At 35.2% G+C, this 22,455-nt stretch overlaps 1 protein-coding gene and 1 long non-coding RNA gene across 4 annotated transcripts in view; one reads left to right on the top strand and one right to left on the bottom strand.

Moving 5' to 3' along the window:
* Window positions 1–22,455, bottom strand: part of LOC149085448 (A-type potassium channel modulatory protein KCNIP1-like) — a 209,016-nt gene that overhangs the window by 42,568 nt on the left and 143,993 nt on the right. The window contains exons 1-2 of one of the 3 annotated variants that reach the window (XM_089233464.1): window positions 15,549–15,704; window positions 14,481–14,624 (exon numbers count right to left, since the gene is read on the bottom strand). The exons of the other annotated variants lie outside the window; for them this stretch is intronic. Coding sequence (XP_089089590.1) covers window positions 14,481–14,624; window positions 15,549–15,633 — 229 coding nt within the window. The 5' untranslated portion in view covers window positions 15,634–15,704. Of the gene's footprint in view, window positions 1–14,480; window positions 14,625–15,548; window positions 15,705–22,455 lie in introns of those variants that run through there. 3 annotated transcript variants of the gene reach the window in all.
* The window catches only part of LOC149085450 (uncharacterized), a 38,559-nt gene continuing 31,938 nt past the window's right edge, over window positions 15,835–22,455 (top strand). Inside the window, exon 1 of the long non-coding RNA XR_016192849.1 lies at window positions 15,835–15,984. This is a non-coding gene — a long non-coding RNA (uncharacterized LOC149085450). The remainder of the gene's footprint in view (window positions 15,985–22,455) is intronic.

Below are 22,455 nucleotides of genomic sequence, written 5' to 3'. Positions count from 1 at the left end.
AATTGGAAAATATGACCTTATAATTTTTCGGTTATTTCATCTCTTTGTCAGTTATTGTTTCTTATCTTATTAAGTTAAAAAATAAACAAAGAATTCATCAATTATAAGTCATTCACCAGATTCAATGAATACCGTGCCTATCTTATGCTGAATAATTCTTCTTTGGTACGTTCTAGAATCACCCTGAATTTTTATGAGATGCAGTCTCAAATGTTAAAAAAAAACTACTATAGTTTAGTTTCTTCTAAGAAATATTTGAGGAAATTATATATATATAATTTATATACGGGGTGATTATAAAAAAACTATCCCGACATATGGGCCCCTAACTATCATACCATTCACAGAAACTGAATGAAATTTTGGCATAAAGTATTTTGAGGTATGCGCTCAAGAATGATATGGAAAACAACAGTGTTACTCTAACAGTTACGGTTACAGTGAGAAAATTTCGAAAATATCAAATTTCAACACCAAGTTTTTTGTATTGGAATGCGATCTCCATACTGAAAAACGCTAAATAGCGTTGGAATGGCACCTGTAGCACGAAAATCCCCGGAGCTAGGCAAGGAAAAGTAAAAAGGACTTTGCCGTGCACCAGAGCATTAATGTTCGTTTCATTCGTCACACCGTTTCTTCGGCTGAGATCCCAGCCTGATTAGTCCTCCACAAAACGAGAAGAAGAAACCAAGAAATGCAAATTTCGGGTTCTACGTAAGACACAGTCATGACTGACGTCGTCACGCTAGGTGAAAGAAAAGGCACTGCGAAATGCGAGCCACGTATGTTGCTTTCTGCCATTCCGAACAAGATGCCGCTTTCAGGGAAAGAACGAGGGGAAATCGTAAAGATTTATTACCTGAATGGACAAAATGCTGCAGAGACATTGCGTGTTTACCGCAGAAACCATGAATTACAACGAGGCCCGTGCACTGTCAAAGCTGTACGGGACTTGATTCATAAATTTGAAGAAACTGGTTGCACATGCGATCGACCTCGGTCTGGACGACCTTCCGTTCCCGTGGAAGCTGTTGCAGAAGTTCATCAGACGATAAGCACAGTTCGTCCCGCAAGTGCACGCGGTGTTTCACGTGTTCTGAATCTGCCGAATTCAACTGTTGTCCGCAAGATTCTGCGCTCTGTTCTAAACATGTTTCCGTATCGATTCCAGCGTGTCCAGATGTTGGAAGCGGGAGACTATCAATTACGGCTGGATTTTGCGAATCAGTTCCTTATCCGGTACGATGAAGATAGCAGCTGGCCTTTACGCATTCTGTGGACAGATGAGGCGCGTTTCTCGTTAACTGGTAACGTGAATTCGAAAAATTGTGTGACTGGGCAGACAATAATCCACATGATGTGCTTGCACGTCCATTACACGAGGAAAAAGTGACTGTGTGGTGTGGTATAACGAGTACGTTCATCCTCGGCCCTTACTTTTTTGAAGAGGTTACTGCCGGTGATCTGCAAACATGTACATTAACGAGTGCTCGCTATCTGGACAAGTTAACTCGTTACGCGATTCCCGCATTGCAACGGCAAAATGCTCTATCTGAAGTTGTGTGGATGCAAGATGGCGCTCCTCCACATGTAGGGTCTTCAGTCAAACGTGTCTTAGGTCAACAGTTTGGTGACAGAGTTATCTCCCGTCATTTCCCGTTTCCGTGGCCACCAAGGTCTCCTGATGTCACACCAATGGATTTCTGGCTGTGGGGATATCTGAAATCCAAAGTGTATCAGTATCGTCCGCAAACTGCATCTGATTTGAAAGATGCCATCAGAACTGCGATTCAAGAGATTCCTATTGCCATGGTACGTGCTGCAGTGCTATCCACCATCTGCCGCATGCAAAGTGTCATCGTGTGTGAAGGAGGTCATGTGGAAAATTTGTGAAACACAATAAAATGCTTTATTTTATGCTGCTTCTCTGTCCTTATTGGTTGTCCTCACTTTTAGCCTATCTACCGCCGGTGATTTTCATGCTACAGTTGCCGTTCGAACGCTATTTAGGGTTTTTCACAATGGAGATCACATTCCAATACAAAAAACTTGGTGTTGCCATATGATATTTTCGAAATTTTCTCACTGTAACCGTAACTTTTAGAGTGACACTGTTGTTTTCCATATCATTCTTGAGCGCATACCTCAAAATACCTTATGCCAAAATTTCATTTAGTTTCTGTGAATGGTATGACAGTTAGGGGCCCATATGTCGGGATAGTTTTTTATAATCACCCTGTATATATAGCATGTGATCTATACATATCATGATTATACATATATAATCATGCAATCTCATTGATTGTTTCTCAAGCTGAATTTTAATGTTGCTGCACATCAAATCGGTTTTGTGCTGGAACTTTTAACATATGTTTAACAACATAAAATACAGTGTAGTACCACCGGTCCTTCTTTTAAGCCGAGCACAACTCCGGTCTACTGTCATTGGGCACAATTTGCAACCAATTTATCCACTTTTAGATGTGAGTTGTGCCGGAAGTGTGTATATGTTCTGATACCTAAATATCTTTAACCATCTGCGTATGCATCTATAGTTGTGCGTGAAGTTAGTGCTGCCATCTGTATTTCGAATTATGATTGAAGTGTAATACTTGAATATTTGTGCAGTTGTAGGCAAGGCTGATATTTTTGGTTTTGGTTGCGACCATGGTTTTCGAATCTGTTGCGACACTTTGCAACGGGCAGGACGACATGAAGCTGGAAAACGACAGAAAACCAACTTCAACCAAACTACCATTCTGCCACCGGTCGGATTCGAAGTACTCGTGATGCGAATCCCTCACAACGCACTCATGACCACACAACGGCTACCACCGGTGCTGAAAATGTTCTCCCCAAAAAAAGTCCTGGAAAAAATTCATAACCTTTTACTCTGAACACTTAACTTCAGACAACGCCAAAATCAAAGGAAGAGACAAAGGGGGGAAGGGGGCAACTACCAAACTAGGGCAAGTGGCAAGTTTAGGAGAGGGGGGGGGAATTGTAAATTGGAAAAATTATTTTTATTTCAAAACATACTGCAAAAAAACATTGTTACAGAGATTTGAAGTTTTACGGTAACGGGGTGCGGGTGGCAAAACGAAATCTGCCCCTCCTGAGAAAAATCACTTAGGCATAATGAAAATGCATTGAACGCAAAGATTTCCAGCGTCCGAATGGATAACATTTTTCGCAAGGGCAATTCGGAAAAGATAGCAAAAGATTCCTCAGAGAAAAAAAGTTGCTACTTGGAATGCAAAAGTTTTTTTTCCAAAAGAAAAAGAAAAGACAAGAATTCATTGCAAGCAATACATCTCTTTTAAAAAAAAATGCCCACAGATTAAAATTTTCAGTAATAAAAAGAAAAAAAATCATGATTTATTGCTTGAAAATTCCTAAAATAAGACCGATCGCTGAAAAATGCTTAAAATATGACGAATAGTTCGAAAATGACCAAAATATGACTTGTCATGAAAAAAAGAATATGACAAGCCATAAAAACTCGAGAGCCCTAGTTATCATTATATCGGGGTCCGACTATATTCATCACACATACGTGACTCATTTGGAATATTTTTCATATTTATCAAATTCACTAATTACACTGGGTTATTATGCATAATCGCTAGTAAAAGTGACAATTTTATCAAAATTACCAAGACGATTGGTAAGTATGAATAATAACCGATTTATCACATTTATCGTTAACATATACAGGGTGTTCTGTTAATGTACCGACAAACTCAGAGGGTTGTTAGTGAACATCAAGAGGAAAAAAAATTGCAATGGAACATGGTGTCGCAAACCACGTTGGGAGTTGTGAAAATCGCGAAAAACGCATGCAGGCTCTAGGAGATGAGAGGATGTCAGTTGATCGCTGAATGCGTTCGTGGGTTCGTTCAGCATATCTGACGTAAGCAGCGTCGCGAAACGCGTGCTCTGGGGTAGGATCACGCGCTGCACACGACGTAAATTAGCACTGTTGCGGTAGTAAGCACGTGTAGCAGTAGTCTGTTTCAATGATGTCTGACTACACGAACGAGGAATACGCTGATATGCATCTGATTTATGGTCGAGCAGATGTGGTAATGGGTGCTTAGCACAGCGGATATACCAACAGCAATATCCGATGAGGCGTTGTCCGCACCAAGAAGGTGGATTGGACGTGCGAGACCTGTTTCTTGGCCTCCACGTTCGCCGGATCTCAATCCATGTGACATTTACGTATGGGGTCACCTTAAATCACTCGTTTATGCGACGCCTGTGGACACACCGGAGAATCTCATAGCGCGGATTGTCGTCGCTGCGGCAGACATACCTGGTATCTTCGAGCGTGTCCGGGAATCGTTTTTACGGTGGTGTAGACTGTGCAATGACGTCGGCGGTCGCCACTTCCAACAGCTCTTGTAATAATTAATCAAATAAATATTTTTGTAGTTATTATTGTACTTTTTGTCGTTCCAGCGTGACGTCGCGAAATGTGCATGCATTTTTCGCGATTTTCACCCTCTCAACGTTGTTTGCGACACCTTGTTCCATTACAATTTTTGTTCCTCTTGATGTCTACTAACAACCCTCTGAATTTGTCGGTCCATTAACAGAACACCCTTTATATGAAATACTAACTGCGGCATCTTTTTTTTCAGCTGTTCGATATTGGTTCTATAAATCGGTCTTATAATACCATTAGAGAATGCAAAAAGAATCATGTGGTTATAAAAATGAACAATAAAACCACATTTCGAAAAAAACTCACAAATTTTATTGTTATTTAATTATAATCAACAGACGAAGCAAGAAATTCTTTTTTTCAGCCAGGATTCCTAAGAAAAAAGTTTTACTATAAGGATATTTCTCTTATTTCAAGTCTGACGATTTGGTCTTCTGGAAGAGTAGGTAAACTTTGCCTAATAATACTCAAGGAAAATACAAAACTCCTTAAATAGGTGTCTTCAGAGGATAAAAATATCACGCTGATCGAGGATCTAACTTGGATTGGTTACCAAATCTTAACTCTCGGTTGCTTAGCGGAAAGAAAAAAATACGTCTGTCCAAGTCAAAAGTCGTGACCTGAATAAAGCTGAGAGCCTGTGTGTGTCTTCTATAACGACCTGACTGACTGATGGCAAAATGGAGCTATGTCATTGGTTTATTCAAATTTTCTTCCAATTCTTGCTCGTAATGAACTTAAGCCATGGTGCTGCGAGCGGTGGTGTTGATTTATATTGTCGTTTACTAATTTATTTTTGAAGACCCGAATATATGTGCCTTAGTAGAGGTCTAAATCAGCCATGGAGTTTACTTTCTGGAAAACTTACCGTTTCCTGAAATTTGAATCTATGGCCCTCTTGCCAGCAGTGAGCGGCGAGAGATGGTCGATTTTTTATATTCATATTTTTAACACAACGAGCATTCTCATTTCATAAAGTTTTTATAGGTCTCCTTGTGTGTCCTATTCAATTAAGAGGGCAATCATCGCAAGGAATGCAATAAATGACCCATTGTTTATTCTGTGGTATAGCATCTTTAGAATTAATGCTGGGTTTGAAACTTTAGTTTTTAGTAGGCACATCTATGGTAGTTAGGTTAGTGTTTCTGAGAATGTGATGTTGAGTGAGACTACACTTTCTTTGAGTCTCCTCTCTGTGATATTTTCTAAAGTGGTTCCTCTTGTTAGTTTCATGAATTTTCTACTCATTTCGTCAACGATCTTGGTGTTTCCTGCCTTTAGCAATTGTTCTGATGGTTTCTAGTTCACAGTCTAATATATTCCGATCTGAGTAGAAAATGAGCAGAAATCTGAGGCGAAATGCCGAGACTTTTCGTTGCATGGGATGACGCGATCTAAAATTACGTGGTAGTGAGACCGGGAAAGGCTTACGATAGACAGGTTTGGAAATGTGATTTCTGTTTAGTTACTAATGCTTCCAAGAAAAATAGTTTATTATTAGTTTCAAATTCGGCTATCAGCTGAACATGAGGGTCTATATCATTCATAATGGATAGCAATTGTTCTAAGTCATCTTTGGAACCGTCCCAAAGCACAAAAGTATCATCCACATATCTCCGATAAATGAAAATAGGAGTTTTGTATTTACCTTTATTTGCAATTTTATAGTTGGTGATTTTTCTGATTATTTGTTCTTCCTCATAAAGCAATATTTTAATATTACTTACTTGGTGATATAAACATTGTAACAGATTCAATAAAAAGCTTTTTTTCTATCTGGGTTAGCTTCATCACATGGTATACGGATACGTTTTCTTATTACTTTATTTGTGGATATTTGCCAAAATATTCATTCTTTCTTAAATTAACCATCATTTCGAACGAAAAACTGAAACATTTCTTAATGTAATCAAATAATTCTTTTATAGCTAAGATATTTAGATGTCGAAATTCTTTCCAAAATCATATTATTTAAATGGATATCATGAGTGTAATTTCAAAAAAAAATCCAAATGATTATGTAACATCACAATTGAAAAAAATAACGGTTTTTCTTATTAAATGGAATGTTAGCAACCTGATTAAGATTGAGAATACAACAGAATGTCTCTGAAATTGCTGATGCCAAAAATATTTTAAGAATAATTATGTTTTTATCAAACTTTATCTCAGAAATTATAAGTGTTCTTATCATACCTAACGGTAAATGCAGGATATCCCGTAAGTGCAGGGTGTCCCATAAATTCGTAAATAGTTTAAAAATTCATAAAAATTGAAGGAATTGATATGTTTGATTGCGGTTTGCGGAAAAGTTATTCTCACGAGGGGGGGGGGGAATTTACGCAGGAAAAAAGTCTAAATTTTTGTTGAAAGAGGGCACTGCACGAAGACAAATCACTGGAGAAATATGCAAATCAGAAATTCATAAAATGCAGGGAGAACGATTAACAACTAGTTTCTGAATTTTCCTGTTACTGACGCTTACATAAGCTTTTCAATGGAATGTTGGCATCGTGGATAAAGCACTATTGGTGAATTTGTTTTACTGCAGTCGATAATCGCCAGCTGAAGCCTTACGACCGTTTCGGACACATAATGTTTGAAGAAATGAAGTTCCATGGAAGTCAGCGATTTGCTTCCGTACAACTCTTTCTACCGAAAAGAAATTTTAATTTTTTTTTCTCTACCAAAACAAATTCCACTTCGTGAAAATAACGTTTCCCCAAAAACTGCATTCAAATTCAGGGTGTGCTGTAAGTGCTAATCAACCATTGCAGAAGTAGTATGATTGCAATTGAAAAAATGCTCAAAAGCTGTTCAAAAATTACCATGTACCAGTTTTGGGAATGAAAATACAGTATCAGAAAATAAAAAAAATTCAAATTTTTATACGGATCCCTTGTCCTCGAACTTCCGGTTAGGAAGTTGTTGCCCTGTATCTCTTGGGGCCAACAGAAAAAATTCCATGTTTCGAAGTGCAATATTCTCTGAGATATTTGAATTCAATATTCAGAGAAATAAAGAAAGAATAGCAAAAACCAACGGACAATACTCCTTTGCCTCATTAATGCTGTCCTTCGCCAACGTTTCTCTAATTTTTAAATTCGCATATCTCAGCGAATATTGGGCTTAGAAACTTGCGGGTTTCTTTCCTGTTGGCCTCTGGATAGACAGAGCAACAACTTTCTAATCGACGTTAGAGAATACGGGGACAGTATAAAAATTTAGAATTTTTTATTTTGTTATGCTCTGTATTTTCACTCTCAAAACTGGTACATATTTACCACTTTTACCGGTGATTATGCATAATTCCCAGATAAAGTTTGAAAGTATGATAGGTTATAACTATTTATTTTATTTTATTTATATATTTTTCTTCTCCTCATTAAACCAATTAATTATTTTTACCCGTTAAATTCAATTATAATAAGTGTGAAGGGAGAGAGAGATAGAGAGAGAAATAAACGAATAAACATAACAACATCATCAGTTACCGTTCTTCACACATATCAACATGTGCAAACAAAACAAACATTACCATTCGTAATTAGCATCCTGGACCGTAGTTACGTTCAGTTAATTAAGTAATTAATTGACGAATTATCATATTTACCAATATGAGCTTGGTATTATACATAATCATCATCGAGTATAATAAATTCTCGATTTATGAACAAAAATTCACAAATTAGAATTTTGGGGGGGCATTAGTTAGCCTGATTTTACTGTTCGCTAACGGGGAGTAAAATACAAATACAAGGCCACAACAGGCAAAATGCCCAATGAGTGGCTGAGAAAAAGATATCCATAACAACAATGGATGTCATGTATTACTAAAATACAGCCCAATCAAAAATGCACAATTACACATGACAAAATATTATACAATGCCCATAAAATGTATTTATGATTGTCTTATGCTAAGTATGGATAGCTGTAGTTTTCCTGTGGGTGGGTTTGAACCCATGCACTCTTCCCATCTCGAACTTCATGTCTTACCAACCCACCACACTATTACCCATACATGAAAGCCCTATTCACGGATCAGAAAAGCATACGTCAACGGGGAATGTCCGTTGAGGGAGGTTCCGTTGTACAGTTAATTTTTGAACGTATTTTGAGTATTTTTTAAATTGAAAATATATCCAAGATATACGGAAGACCGGATGTTGTGAAGATATTTATTATTTGAGATGTTAATATTTTAAGGAAGGAAAATATATCTCTACGACGAAGAATTGATGAGGTAAAGGCGGCATTAGCACTTACAGGACCTGCATACCAATTCCTTCAATTTTTATGAATTTTTAAACCACTCACGAATTATGGGTCACCTTGTATATAATTTTTCTTCAACATAAATCAGATATGCACTAAAAAGAAAAATCATTTGGTTTTTTTTTTATATTTTCGGTGATTAATGTATACTGTCAGATAATATTTGCATATAAATTGTGGGATATATATTAAAAAAAGGGGTTTTTTTTTTCCGATACTTAACACGAACATGATAGCCTCTTTGTTAGTTTCAATGAATGTGTATTTGACTGTAGGTACTGATAAAATAATTCACTACTTACAAAACCGAAGTCTCATTTTATCATTTCCAGTCACGTATTGGCAAACTCTGACTGCCACGTGATAAATATTATCGCCAGATCCCCGCTGATAAGTCATAAAAGACTTTTCTGGTTTCCAGAAAACGCGGATAATAAATGATACAAGCGATATACGCCGGAAGTGTTGATAGCTTGCATTATACGCTTCATACTAACTGCCTACAGTGTTGAATATAGATATATAAATACGTATAAAAAGACCGTGAATATCTCGTATTCTCGGATCTAATCGAGCTGACCGATATCGGTCATATCCTTGAGTGCATACACACGTACATACGTGTAATAAATATAGTAAAAGTCCGTTATAACGACAGTTCACAATCAGAGGGAAAGTTGTCGTTATAACGGAATTCTCGTTACAAACATATTTTATTTTATTTTTTTCACTGTAGAAACGTATAAAGGGGGGGGGGGGACTAGATAAATTTACCTCTCTTTTTCCTTCTATTCTAAATTAGTTTTGCTGAAATATATGTATCTAAAGTTATGAATAAACAATGTTGATTGCACATCAAAATTTTGCACTTTATGGTTTGCAGCAGTTTATACAACTGGGGTATTCGTTGCACTACAAAAATGTCCCATAACATTTAAGGTAGAGAAAATGATTATGACGTGTTTGCTTGTGCCCGGTTTTGGAAGATTCCAAGAAAGGAGAGAGGGAGGAATTTTTCAATGTTAAAAGAAGAGGTGGTGCCCCACCTGCGAAACCAATACACTTACAGATAAAACGGTATGTTTTTCCACCTCGTATATAGAAAACAAGAAGATAAGATACAGCACGTGCTTTCCTTATCTATGGGGAGTACTGACATGCTTCGTTTGCAAACACCTATAAATAGGGTGAAAAAATTTTAAAAATACAACTCTTTCCAGTCTATTTTATGTATTATTCCTAAAGAAAGGGAAAGGAACACATGCTTTTCGAGAGTTTCCGTTGTCGTTATAGTGAATGTGTTCTGATTTTCATTCATGAATAATTCGCTATAAGCGAATAATTATGGGACTAATCCTCTGGGCCCGAAAGATATACCATTTCTTTGAACGTCATTTTCATTAACCAAATTTTGATTTCACAGAGAAAATAAGCGTCGATTACAGTAGTACCTGCCTAAATTGACCACACAGAAACGCTGCTTTACTGCTCAAATCCATATCCACAAGTGTAAAATATTTCTCAAAGGTCACTCTCGAATGCTGTCTCTAGCATTCTTTCCACTAGTTATCAAAAGGTGCTAGCTAAAAATATTATACTAGTACTATTGACTCATCGTTGAAACAAATCATGCCCCGCCCCCCCCCCTTCTAAGTTTTGCTATATTGCAATTCGATGAGCCCATGCACGGTGAAAATGCATTGCTGTGTTTCGTCGCTAACTCTTGGACGCCAGGATTGAAAAATGTTTCAGAAATCGATGTAAATGTTCTAGCGATTCCGAGACAGAAGTCAAACAACCAAATATGCCAAAGAAAAATATACTGCATCATTTCACACCCTGTCGAATTCCAAAATTTCAAGAAGGCAGTCGGGAGACATAGACTCTTGTCATCAGTGCCGAGCGTGTGCGTAACTACTGTATATGCATGATAACAATGCATATTCGTCACTTTGGATTACATTTTGCTACATGCATGCATGTTATTGATGATGCTCTTTTTAGTAGATTGGAGGCGTTGTTTATGATATCTAGATAAACGCATGTGTGTAGAAAATTTTAATGCTGTTGCTGTTGTATTGCTGAGTTATTTGCGCAGTTTTAGCGTACGGTCGCTGCTGCTAGAGCAAGTGCTTTTGGCTCAAGGATGGTTGTGGTCCCATCTACTCAATGAGTGTTGATGATTCAGCCTGCTGTACCCGTTAATACCATCGTACATGAGGAACAAAACAAAATTGTTACTATTTCATACAGTGAAACCACAAATGAAACAAAAAACAAATACACGGAAAAATACAAAACTTCTAATGCATTTCGATACACTACTATCCCTGTTTTCACAGGAAAAATATAACTATCAATATCACACTGACCGGGGATCCCACTTGGGTTGGTTACCAAATCTTAACTCCAAATTGCTCAGCGGAAAAAAATACGCATGTTCACCTCAAACACCGTGATCAGAATAAAGCCGAGAGCCTGAATGTAATTTAAATGCAGCATTCTGATTTTTTATTTTCGAAATGGAGCTATTTGAATTTTCTTAAAATTACCGCTCGTAATGAACCTAAGCCATGGCCGCTGCGATCGGTGGTGTTGTTTTATCATCGTTTACTAATATATTTTTGAAGGTTCCATAGTTTATACATCATACCAGCGGCATTTATAGTCGGTTGCGTGTGATAAAGTATTGCAACACCATGTTTGTGAAGCAAAAGGTTCTTTTACTAGAATGCTCATTCAGAGTGTAATCTGATTAGGAGTTGCATCAGTATTGTTGTTATTGTTAAATATGCAATGATATTCCTTAGTTTATAAGAGAGCATGTGTTCCACGAAATGTTTGAGAAACGGCAGCAATATAATTTTCAAAAGTAACTCTCGATTTTTGATTTTGAACCGAACTAACTTATGTGTTTTAGTACAGAAGTAAGGAACAAGATTTCACTCTACTATTCATTTTTAAATATTTATTTAGTTCATGATTTGCTTTTGAATAAAATTGTTAACTCTTCATTTGAACATCATATTATACCGGTATCGAACCAAATAAAACTAGTTTTCAATTTTTTTTTTCTTTATTTAATAATTTACTACCACAGTTTTTAAAATTGCACAATCTTCATTTACATCCTATCTTGTGAATTTAAAATCATGGTTATTAACACAAGAAAATTCAAACTATTTGTTTGATATTGTAATGTAATTTGTTATTCGTTTAATATTATAGCAGTATGCCGATTTTTATGATTTATTAATTCCATTCTTGTCACGACCGATTGAATTATATATGTGTGGGAAGAGGTCTCTTTATCTTCTTTTCTCAATAATTTTTTAAATTATGATTACTGTTTTATGGGGCCCCACAAGGTAGCTTAGCCCCAGAACGTTTTGTATTTGTTTGATTACATGAATAAATAAAGTTATCGTGAAATTAAAAAAAATCAGTATTTGGACTCAGCCTTATAAGATTATTCACGATGCAGCTTATTACAATTTTATTGCAAAATCATAGTTTATGAGCATCCAAAATCTAGTATTACGTTTCCACGTCGATACGCATCCCCTCATTAGGTTTTCATTGAGAAATTATCTTCTAATTTTCAATTGCTAGAATCGCATCGTTTTGTACAAGTTAATTACTACAAATCTGAGCATTGTATATGCACGTATGAACAAACATCGTTAGGCGTTATGTATAAAAGCTAAAAAATTTCAAATAATGGTGTTTGGACTGTCTTACAGTATCCATAGCGACAGTCTTGTCTAAGTTTCATTAAATATGAGACACGCAATGACAAAAGACGGTCATAAACAGTGAAGCACATGCTGATATATGTCATATGGCAAAAATCCCTCTACTGGGTTTTTTTTCCAGAATGTTCCTAAACACGCAACAATTCCTTCTTTACGTTCTTTTTATATCCAAGAAATAAGAAACAGAGATATGAGCATTTCTTAGAGAAAGTAATAAATGAAGGCTTTGTGGATAGCAATTTATGAGACTTAATTTGAGAAATCTCGCAATTCAATTAAACTTGGAATGTACGAGAGAGACAAACCGCTGTCCGGAGAATGTGGAAAGACTAAAAGTAAAAGTGGATAGTGCCATAAACCACGGTTTCTTTGATTTCACCACGACGATATAGATTCGTTTGTCTTTACTCCTTTCAAACTAAATGTGATTTATGTCAGTGATCTATTCAGCTTAATCCAAGCGCTTCAAGAAATTTCAAACATAGAGATTGATATTCGTATTCTTGTGAAATATATGACTTGAGAATATTTTATACAGGGTGATTCCATAATTCCCGTTGCCGCTTTTTACTGGCGAACCGTTGATCCTAGAGGCATACTTTCAGTTAGAAAACTATCCAAACAACGTGTAGACCTCAAACACGTCATTCATGTTGCTAGAAGTTGTATAGGGATTCAAAAAATTAATTTTTTATAAGGCCATCTTGACTTAAAAAACCCAACTAGAACGTCGTTGTCTTATTACTCCTGAGGTCAACAAAATTATTCACATTTCTAAGTGCAATATTAGTTGAGATATTTAAATTCAAAAAGGGAACCAAGCACCATCTTGCACGCAACAGGTTGAAAATGGCTGCGTAAGAGGGTTGCTGAATTGGACGAGTTGATCCCACACTTAGCCCACGCGATCCCCATCTGTCATGTTTCGAATTGTTTTTGTGGGACATACCAAGAATCTTGTGTATTTATCAATTTCTGTCATTGCTGCAACTGTGGGGATATTCCTGGAATGTTTCAGAATGTTCACCAATCCATCCATCGCCATCGTGATATGTGCATTGATGGTTGACGGTCGCCCTGTTTAGCTAGTGCAGATGCAAATTCAGATTAGAACGCACACCGCAAACCATACAGTAAGTATTAAAAACTTCGTGCTACACTACAAATTCATAGAAAAGTAATTTAGTTCTTTTAAAAAGATAGCAGCCCCCGAATTAGTAGAACTCCTTTTTTAGATCGGTGAATATTCGATTGAATACTTGAGAATAGCAACAGATAAAATCATCCGTATGTGATAACACCGAAGAGCTAGTATGGGAACATCAAGAAAAATGAGTAACGCACTCTATAAAAAGAAATTCTTAGCAAATATTTCATTTTTATGATTACATCTTTGTACCAATTGGTACACGGTTTTATATAGTTTGAGAATAACTTATCACCATACATTTTATGAATCAACATTTCAAGACCTCACATATTCAACAATCATTATTGTCATAACGCATGGAACATTTTCAATCGAATCGAAACTTTAAATCGACAAAATCATATGCTGTAATTATATTTCATGCAGTGATCGAAATTTCAAGCATTCATAAGAGTACGTGGGAAAATATAGGATGTTTTTCTGAAAAGTCATTAGAAATAATACACATTTTTAGTGGAAAATGACAATTCGGTAAATGAAAGGATGTAACTGAAACCACCATCTAATAATTCAAACTCAGTTACTGGGATATGATAAGTTAAACACCATTTTGGAAATATTTGGAGAAGGTAGAAACAAATGACACAAAGTATAGGAAGATGAAATACTAAATGAATTTTCAAGAGCTTCAAATGGATATAATGGGATTGGAAGGATAAGACTGGACAAATTTTTTTGGATGAACTTTACGTTTACGCCATGCTTGGGAAATTTGATAGTTTGAAAAAAATTTGAAAATGCATAAACTTCCCCTCACATCATTCATTTTCGTTACGCAAGAACATACTTGTAGCGGAATCTTCTATCCTGGACTCGTGTGCTTGTTGTTGTTGCTGTTGAAGGCGTTTCTCTTTCATTTCTTGAACAGTTGGTCGAAGGCTTGGGAAGCAATTTTCCGCCAAAAACTCCAATACTATTTCTTGTAATGGGCCTGAATTTTTGATCAGAGTGATTATATGTATATCCAAGAAGAAACGTTACACATTTTAACTGATACTGTTGCTAATTCCGAGCCTAAACTTTGTACAACGGTAAAAATTCTTACTAGTGGAACAAGTTTTTCATCTATATATATATATTTTAAATTTTGTGAATGAACTAGCCGAATAACCGGAACAAAATACTGTATTTTTCTCATCAGAGATTATGAATGACGGAAGTAAATTGCTTTTTCATTTACAGTTTTTATTCAAATTATTGAATAGTAGTATGAATCTTAAAGTGAGAGATCAAAGTCAAACTTCCGACATTTATTATGGTAAAATAAGCTCAGGATGGTGTGTCGTCTTTAAAATCATAGTAATTAACACGTTAAAATTCATAATTTTGTTATGGGCAAGTTTATCACGAAATTGTTAATCTACTTTCAAGAAAGATAAGTTTGATGAACTCATAAATTTCTTATGTTGCTTGAAGCGTTGTATTACACAAATTGACTAGAGAAACAATAAATTTTCGCGATTTATGACATTTAATTAAAAAGAACAATATTTGAAAAACAAATTTCTTTTCTGAAATCAATTGAATCAGTGTGAAGAGGGAGAAGTAAAAATAACGATCTTTGATTTCATATTTTTGTATATCTTTCTGATGTTTCAAATTATTTAGTTTTGAAAATAATAAGAAAAAATATATTTTTACGGGAATGAAAAAGAGAAATATTGCATTCTTTTCTGCTTTTGCCAATAAAAAATACCTTTTTCGTTCTACTATTCAAACTGTAATGATTTGTTGATTATCGATTATTATTGATTTGGATCATTATCAAAGTAATTCTGAACTAATAATCGATAATATAATAATTATCGTTGCGTTATGTATGAAACTAATGATATAATCTCCTGAGAAATCTTACTTCCACTTCCAGAACTGCCGGCTTTGCGGCGTCTTTTCTTTTCGGGACGGTTGCATGTTGTAGACCGCGTCTGAATGCCTTGCATCTTCGTAGAAAGGGTCTCAGTCTTAAGTCTTGAGATTTGTACCGGAGACGACTGCCAAATGAACACAGCACGGCGTCATCATCACTGGCTTCTTTTAAGCTCACAAACTTGTGACTCACTTTTTTTTTTCTTTTTGGCCCACGTCCCGAAATGCTATAGCAAAAGTCTGCTTCTCACTCATCCTCCTGCTGCTCTCCGCATTTGATCTGCCCGTTTCCATTACTATTTCAAGTTTGGGTGGAAAAAAAAACATACCTACGATTCAGGGTTGTCATATTTATAATGAAACGTTTGTGACTTTCCCTCAGTGTTACTAAAACACACGCTCGAACATGAGGATTTCACTTCAAAGTAATGCACAATTTCGATATTTATCTTCTTTGAATTGTGTTATTGCTTTTGCGATTGATGATGTAGCGTACTTATGATTTGCATATCATAGTGGTTGTTCGTTGTCTTTTCTTTTTTCCTAGAAAATAATAATTTATTTCTTTTTAAAAGTGAATGATTCCATTTTGTTACAATATTAGAGTGATAACGCGAAACGACGCCGACGTCCGAAATAACCATGATATACGAATTTGGCAATCGTTTTTCTTTTAGCGGATACTGTGTTTGAATGACATTGTTTTGAATGTGACTTTTTTTTTGCTATCCCGCCTCTGAAAATGTGTTTTTTATAGAAATAGTTGCCAAGATTTCTTTTGGCACCCATGGTATATGTGCATATTTTAAACTTTTGTCGAATTTAATGTTTACATGCAAGCCAAAAACATTCATGTTATTTTTTCCCTCCATTTTCATTCAAAATAATTTTTTTGAATAGAATTTATATTGAATCTTGTGTATCCCAACTTATTTTAAAACTCTTATCGAAAATTGAAGTAACCAACTGTAACGAAACATTTCTATATAGAGCATTTAATTTGTTTAAATGTTGAAAGAAAGCCCGAAATTGGTAAAATATTACCCACGTTTATAAATAAAAAGTATTCTGCGCCACATTCAACATAGCAATTCTTATTGCTATGCGTCCTTCAAAATTTCCCAAAATTTTCAAAGAATTTTTTTAATATAAGTTTTGTTGTCCGAAATTAATCGAATTTAACGTTCAAAAGCTAGAAAAACGTGTTTTGTACATCACTGACACGCTAAGATATATTTTTTTCAATATATATTACTTATACCTGGTTTATTAAACTTACTTATTTAAACTCATTGGACAAATGTGGTGACTAATCTTTTTTTTTGTTCTTAATCTTAATAAAATCATTCAAATCTAACCTTACTAGCACATATCTATAATATAATATACAACAGGAATCTGCACAATCTGCATATGTAAAAGGAAATGTTATATACAACGTAGGATAAATCGAGAATATATCCATCTTTAAATGACACCCATATTTATTTTTAATTATGGTGTCGATTTGTTCTTCTGGTTATTAGTTTTTCACATACAGGGCAAACTCCGACTTAGTATTGATAACCATATGATGAAATGTTAACCATGTATAATACGGGCACTTTCCAATCAGCAGTCAACTCAACTCGTTCGGCCTAACACCTATCGTGGCCTATGTTTTCGTATAAAGATGAAAAAATGCACAACTTGAAAGTAAGCATGTTTATCAAATTGTGAACCCATTTCATTAATTTGAAAAGATGTTTTTAAGCTGCCACGGGAGAAAACTGTTTAAGTATAATTATGAATGTTAATTAGTAAAATGCCTCAGAAAGTTTGAGGTTGTATGTGAATGTCCGGAAAATTTTCTTTTCCCCTAAATAAATGAAATATTTTATCTCTATCTCTCTCTGTATACGTAAGAATATTAAGGTATGCCACATTAAAATATTTAGCAGCCCAAGTTACTATTTTATTTTAAAAAACTCTGTTCCCATGTTCTTTCATTCTCGCACGTGAAACGTATAGTAATATTAAGACTAATTTAAACAAAATTTCACCAATTGCATACATCGACTTTATGCTATGATATCGTTTCTATTTTCATAAAGTTTTAAGCAAATTGAAAAAAAAAATTAGATAACTACTTCGGAACATAGACTTCAATAGAGAGAACGTTTTTATTGAAACTAACTATTTTTTCGTCAAGGCTTTAGATTTATTTTGGGGCAAGAGTTACTATTGCTAAATTTTGAAATAAACGAAAAGAAATTTAATAGTCAAATGTTTTTAGTCATTTATTTTCCACAACTTCCAGTTTTGAAACATTCTACCAAACTCCTATATATATGAGATACTTCCACCAAAATAGTCTTCCAAGGCACCGATCTTCTTTATGTGCTTCACCTAAATCGACAAATGCTCAGAAACAATGTTTTTTTCTTTGACCACTGAATAAAAATCTTTCAGTGTTCACTGCAATCACTATAAGGTTCTTGCTTCCATTAAATCCCATAAAAAAATAAAAAATAACCCATAAGAAAATGTCTGCATCGTCCGGGCATGGGATTCCGCTATTTCCTTACAATGACCAACCCCAGACAGGACCCTAAGTAGAAGAAGACACCACTTGACAGGAAGTTTGTTGGAGAGATTGCCAGTGACAGATTTGTCCTGAACTAGTATACAATCGTAAGTAAACTATCGTGCATACGGGACATGGCCATGTTCCAACAACACCACTATCTACGCTGGAGAAGTTCCAAGAGCCACTGCATAAATAAAAGAAAAATCTAAGATGCAATCAGATATCAAAAGCCAAACGAATCGGCAAACTATATGAAATCATGAAAATGACTTACATTCAAAATAAAAATACAAAGAATTCGAAAGAATTGATAAGGCAGCAACAAACCGTTCATATACGCTAACTACAAATATCCAATCTTGAGAAAAGTCCACAAACGCTAAAAGAAATGTGCGGGAAATGATAAAACTATATTTTTTTTCAGTTTAAATTACCGTGTTTCTGAATTCAAATTAAATTAAAATGAATTAAATTGATAATATTATCTAACAACATTTCAAAAACCTCTTGATAAGTTAATTTCCTAGTTATTTTATCGAGAGTAAAATTTTCAGAAAAACCTTTTGCATAGAGAATAAGAATGCGATAATGCGATAATGCTTCAGTTAATGATGAAAAAACAAGCAACAAAATATAAATATTCGTAGGAAATTTTTCATAAAATGAATAAAGTATATAAGAACGATTATCTTTGTAAATATATGAATAAATACAGTGCCTGGAAAAATGTTTTAAACAATGAAACGTAAAAGCTCAGCACAGTCAAAAAGATTGAAAACTTGAGAGCTAAGTGAATGAAATTAATACCTTAAGATTCATGAACATGTGCAAACAATATTCTGTAATCACCCAAAAATATATTTGTCTTTCTACTTAATAACAAATCAAAACATGTTTATCCGTTTGGGAAAAAATTTAAATTATTTAATTTGGGGGAAAAAAATTATCTAGTAAAGTCAGTCAGTAAAAGGGTCATCAAAACCTTGTGGAGCCTCCTCCAACCGCAATGACTACCGTGATTCGAGCTGGCATTAATGCAAGTAATTCTAACAGAACAATCAATAACATCGAGATAGAGATAGACGGATTTTTTTCTCAGCCCAATACATCAAGGAAACATATTTTTTGGATTTTATGCCAAGATGAACTCGGAAAGAGTGATTTGGTCTCCGCCAGGACTCGAACCTAGGATCTCTTGCATTCCGGGCAAGATAAAGCATGCTACCATTTTTTCTCGGCCAAATACATCAATGAAACAGGTATTTTCTGGATTTTATGCTGTTTAATAAAATCCAGTCTATAAATATCTGTTTCCTTGATATATTGGGCTTCGAAAAAAGTCGTCAATTATTATCTGGGGGTCCCATCTGGGGGCCATTTGCTGAAGTTAAGAGAGGCTCTAATAATGCCTCTACTTCAAGGCCTCACGCCACAGTGCGTGAAATAATGTAGGTAGGGTCGTATCTCCAGTGGTGTAGATGGTTACATGCTTTCCCGGATTGCAAGAGGGCCTGGGTTCGAGTCCCAGTGGAGACCAGATGACTATTTCTTTCCGAGTTATTTCGGCATAAAATCCAGAAAAAATATATGTTTCTTTAATCACTATCTCTGCTACATCAATATTTCTGCTCAAGAACTCTTATAGCAGTCTTTAGTTTCACTTTCCTTGTAAGACCACAAAGTTCTTTAGTTCCAGACAAAAAATCCTCCTTCCGGTCAAAGTTTGGGATTTTATGAGTCTATCGCATAGTGCTAACACTAAATGCTATTAAAATATAACTTCACTACGTGATCTAATTTTTTATTATTGTCTTGGAAGATTATATCCTGATCAGGAACATATGATGAAAGCAAAAGTATACCAAACTACCGTAGTAACCGTCCAAGTTTACCATTGTGGATAATAAGCTCAACTTTTCTAAGCTTCAGTTAGGCATGCAATTTCCTACCATGAAATAATTTTAAAAATAGTTTTTAAATAATTTTAAATTTCTTTAAATAATTAGGATTTTTTTTATCTTAAATGGTCCGTTGAGAACTTCTTGATCGACAAACGCCAAACAAACCTTCCAGAAAAAATATCTCTCCGACTTATCTAAAAATGTTAACTTGTTAGTCTTCTGTAATCGTCTTTTTCTTTCGTTTTGCAGATCTCAAATGCTGCAAATGATGCTTTCTTTTTATGAATGGTTTGATTTCAGCTTATTAAAATACAATATTCACTCAGATGATTTTGTATGATTGATTCTGACGCAATGTTTGTGCCTGGTGCTTTCAACTATTCGTGGTTCAGTTGTTTTCGATGTGAATTTCTTCATTTATCTGTATGTATTTATAAGGAGTCTTCTCAACTTCTCAAACGAGGATGTTAGTCATGGGGTGATCTATACTAATTCATTGATATTGATTTGACCGTAAGTCTGTCATCAATTCTTATGAACAATTCATCAATCTTACCAATTCAATATGTGTTTTTTCCCATCACATGCGCGCGAAATGTTAAATTTCTTTACTTTCAACCATGTTTGCAGAAATTAAATAGTCATTTAAATAGTTCTATATCAACGATTCGCTCTAGAACTGTAGCATTCCCGTTTTCGTGCATAACTTTCTAGCTAAACCTGTTTAGCCCATCGTTTTCTTTGTACACATGCTAATACTATATTTTCCCATCCCAAATCATTTTAGTTTCTTATTCAGCAGTTCATGTCCTCTCCAACGCCTGTGAAATATGGGAATCCCCGTACATTATCTAATACAGACCAGCTTGAATCCATTCAAAATAAAATGCTTAAGAGCGCTGTGTGTGTGTTATCCGCTATTATTTTTGAAAGGGTTCGACAATCAATGCGTCGCCGTTGTGAAGCGTGCATAACTGTGGATGGTAAGAACTTTGAGCACTTGTTGTGAAACCTAACATGTACACGTACGGTCCTTGCGTAAAGTATCGGTAAATACAGAGTTTTTCCACCCATTATTGGCTTGTCACTTCTGCATCTTCGTTTATCCTCCAGATGATCAGGTTCGGGTTGCTGGTCATACATTCCTTTGTGATTCTGTTTCGTTTTTGTGTTTCTACCTCCCCCAAAACTTTGTACGTTGAGTTGAATCCCCTTGTATATATATAGGCAAAACAACCCACTGAATTTTTACTTCCGAATTCGAAGTAGGATGGCAGCACTTCTTGAATACAAGACATGAATGATAAATCAATTTAATCAAAAAAAAAAAAGATAAATCAATTAACTGCTGTGTTATTCTTCTATTCTTGAGGGCAAAAAAAGAACAGCGGAAGTTGAACTTGAGGGATCACCAAGAAACCTTGAGGATAAGAGTAGTAGCAACAGGTCTACTTCGTAAAATTCTGTCTCTAGCTTGAAGAATGGGGGAGAAGGAATTGGTATTGTGTCACTAGGACGAATGTAAAGATATTCTAAACTCTAAGATCCTCCTTTTTTAAATCTCGACCTTGTGTAAATCTTTCAGTAGAAAATGGGATGGCAAGGAAAAAAATCACTTTTCATTAAAAATGCAGAAATATACAAAATAATGCCTCAAAACCGTGAAAATAAGCTCTATCACGTAAAAAAAATGAAATATGCAAAGCCATAGAAATTCTAGTAATTACAGTACAGTATCAGTTGTTACTCAGTTAATCACTTCACGTACATGCTTTAGGCAAGAAATTTGGATTATCTCTAATTAAACAATCGGGAATAAATCTTTTAACTTTGTCCTACCCTAACCGCATGTTAGGAAAAGAAAAAATATATAAAAGAAAGGGTATAATTAATTTTTTTAGTCCTCTTTTCACCTTCATCCTACGTGTTTTCTTTCGCTCTTACATGTGTATAGTAGAAAGATACAGTATATGCGTGGGGAAAAATCATTAACAGGAGAATAGAAAGAAAGGAGGCAAATAAAACATAATTTCCGCGTAGATAGGATTACTATAAAGCTTCGCGATGGTGAAGAGAGAAGAAAGAAACACAAAGAACTGTTTGAATTCATTCCTCTGGTATTTGCACGTAATATCAAGCCAGTGATCGTAACGAGGTTAAAATGGTGTGCTTATCATATGCACATACGAAAACGTAGTACAAAGTCATATTTCGTTCCTTATGAATCGTTCTTTGTTTTTCTAACCAAATTCTGAAAAGATCTTGCAGGTGGTTTTTCTGCCCACAAACTGTGCAATACGTTATAACTGGGGTGCCATTATGGACTACGTTTGGACTATATATAATCACACGTTTTTCCACTTTATATCAACTCCTACTGTCAGTAGTTACAGTTACCAATAACTGATTTTAAAAAAACCTGAGCC

This window comes from Pholcus phalangioides, unplaced genomic scaffold, assembly GCF_987345545.1.
Source record: "Pholcus phalangioides strain wild (caught in Gottingen) unplaced genomic scaffold, Ppha-v1.0 ptg000007l_1, whole genome shotgun sequence".
NCBI lineage: Eukaryota > Metazoa > Arthropoda > Arachnida > Araneae > Pholcidae > Pholcus > Pholcus phalangioides.
This window is presented reverse-complemented; position numbering and strand designations above follow the sequence as displayed.